We start from the raw sequence: 2,615 nt of genomic DNA on the forward strand, positions 1-2,615 counted from the left end.
TACACGCTAAAAGTAGTGATTATTTACATGGAGTCTGGTGGAGATATGCTGCTCTATACACACTAAAAGTAGTGATTGAGGGTGTAGTCGTTGGTTTGGACGCACCTTGACTCCGGCGATCTCGATCATGAACATAGCGGCTCCGAGCACGTGGCCGGCGTGGTAACACCAGAACTTAATGCCGGCCACTTCCTTCACCTCGTGGAAGTTGATGGTCTCGATCTTCTCCATGCTCTCCTCCAGGTCTGTCTCTGTGTACAGCATGTCGTCTGCAGAGATGTTACTGCAGACAGACAGACAGACAGACAGACATGGGACTTAATTATATATATCTTATACTCCCCAACCAGTACAATATGTCCTACTTGTCTCTGACGTAATCCTACCTGTCTCTGACGTAGGCTTACCTGACTTTGACGTAGTCCTACCTCTCTCTGACGTAGTCCTACCTGTCTCTGACGTAGTCCTACCTGTCTCTGACGTAGTCCTACCTGACTTTGGCGTAGCCCTAGCTGACTCTGACGTAGTCCTACCTGACTCTGACGTAGTCCTACCTGACTCTGACGTAGTCCTACCTGACTCTGACGTAGTTCTACCTGACTCTGACGTAGTTCTACCTGACTCTGACGTAGTTCTACCTGACTCTGACGTAGTTCTACCTGACTCTGACGTAGTCCTACCTGACTTTGACGTAGTTCTACCTGACTCTGACGTAGTCCTACCTGACTTTGACGTAGTCCGACAGCAGCCAGCGGTAGATGGCCTTGGTGGCGTGCGTCATGAAGGTGCGTCCTTTGAAGCTGGTCTTCTGCAGGAACCAGGGCAGAGCACCACAGTGATCCAGGTGGAAGCTGAGAGCATCAGACATTTAAGGGTTAGGATCTCTTATCGGCCGATTTTAGGTATTTAGATATATAAAATAAAATCATGCCAAACTTCTGCAGCTATTTGTCATCACGTTGCCAACAATCATTCCATCTTCGTTAACCCGGGCCAACGAGGTTGAAAGTGTAACTCACTGGCTGATGAGCAGCAGGTCGATCTCAGCCGGATCGATCAGGTCGATGTACGGCAGAGCGTCCATTCCCTCCAGACCAGGATGGATCCCACAGTCCAGCTAGATACATCAACAACAAATTCAACATCAACAACATCATCATCATCATCATCCATCAACAACATCATCATCATCATCATCATCATCATTCAACAACAACATACATCAACAACAAAATCAACATCATCACCATCATACATAATCAACAACAACATCATCATTCAAACACAACAACAACAACAACATCATCATCATCATTCAACAACAACAACATCATCATCAGCACCACTCGACTCAAGCTGTTTCCATCCACACGTATCTAAATAAGTGTAAAAAGAGACAAAAACACTGAATATTGGCGGGAAAAGGGACAAAAACATTGAATATAGGCGGGAAAAAAAGGGACAAAACCATTGAATATAGGCGGGAAAAGGGACAAAAACATTGAATATAGGCGGAAAAAAAAGGGACAAAACCATTGAATATAGGCGGGAAAAGGGACAAAAACATTGAATATAGGCGGAAAAAAAGGGACAAAAACATTGAATATAGGCGGGAAAAAAGGGACAAAACCATTGAATATAGGCGGGTAAAAAGGGACAAAAACATTGAATATTGGCGGGAAAAGGGACAAAAACATTGAGTATAGGCGGGAAAAAGGGACAAAAACATTGAATATTACCGGGAAAAGGGACAAAAACATTGAGTATAGGCGGGAAAAAAGGGACAAAACCATTGAATATTGGCGGGAAAAGGGACAAAAACATTGAGTATAGGCGGAAAAAAAGGGACAAAAACATTGAATATTGGCGGAAAAAAAGAGACAAAAACATTGAATATAGGCGGGAAAAAAGGGACAAAAACATTGAATATAGGCGGGAAAAAATGGACAAAAACATTGAATATAGGCGGGAAAAAATGGACAAAAACATTGAATATAGGCGGGAAAAAAGGGACAAAAACTTTGAATATTGGCGGGAAAAAGGGACAAAGACATTGAATATAGGCGGGAAAAAAGGGACAAAAACATTGAATATTGGCGGGAAAAGGGACAAAAACATTGAGTATAGGCGGGAAAAGGGACAAAAACATTGAATATTTTCAAGTCATTTTATATTTCCAACCCGCCACAGAACGAAGAAGAAGTTTTAGTGGACGGAAACTTCAGACAGATGTTGCCGTACGCTGATGTGCGTAGACGTTCAATAAACTCCAGACAGATGTTAACGTTCCATAATCTCCAGACAGATGTTAACGTTCCATAACCTTCAGACAGATGTTAACGTTCCATAAACTCCAGACAGATGTTAACGTTCCATAATCTCCAGACAGATGTTAACGTTCCATAATCTCCAGACAGATGTTAACGTACCCTAAACTCCAGACAGATGTTAACGTACCATAATCTCCAGACAGATGTTAACGTACCCTAAACTCCAGACAGATGTTAACGTTCCATAATCTCCAGACAGATGTTAAAGTACCATAAACTCCAGACAGATGTTAACGTACCATAATCTCCAGACAGATGTTAACGTACCATAAACTTCAGACAGAT

General features: G+C 42.6%; 1 protein-coding gene across 1 annotated transcript; it reads right to left on the reverse strand.

The window, feature by feature from the left end:
* Positions 1 to 63: 63 nt before the first annotated feature.
* Positions 64 to 1,117, reverse strand: LOC117939908 (cleavage and polyadenylation specificity factor subunit 3-like; the record flags this gene model as incomplete). Its single annotated transcript, XM_034865318.1, has 3 exons — positions 64 to 283; positions 723 to 851; positions 1,020 to 1,117. Coding segments are annotated over 3 exons (447 nt in total), but the record flags the coding sequence as incomplete, so codon positions are not given.
* Positions 1,118 to 2,615: the final 1,498 nt, after the last annotated feature.

This window comes from Etheostoma cragini, unplaced genomic scaffold (assembly GCF_013103735.1).
Source record: "Etheostoma cragini isolate CJK2018 unplaced genomic scaffold, CSU_Ecrag_1.0 ScbMSFa_1418, whole genome shotgun sequence".
Lineage (NCBI taxonomy): Eukaryota > Metazoa > Chordata > Actinopteri > Perciformes > Percidae > Etheostoma > Etheostoma cragini.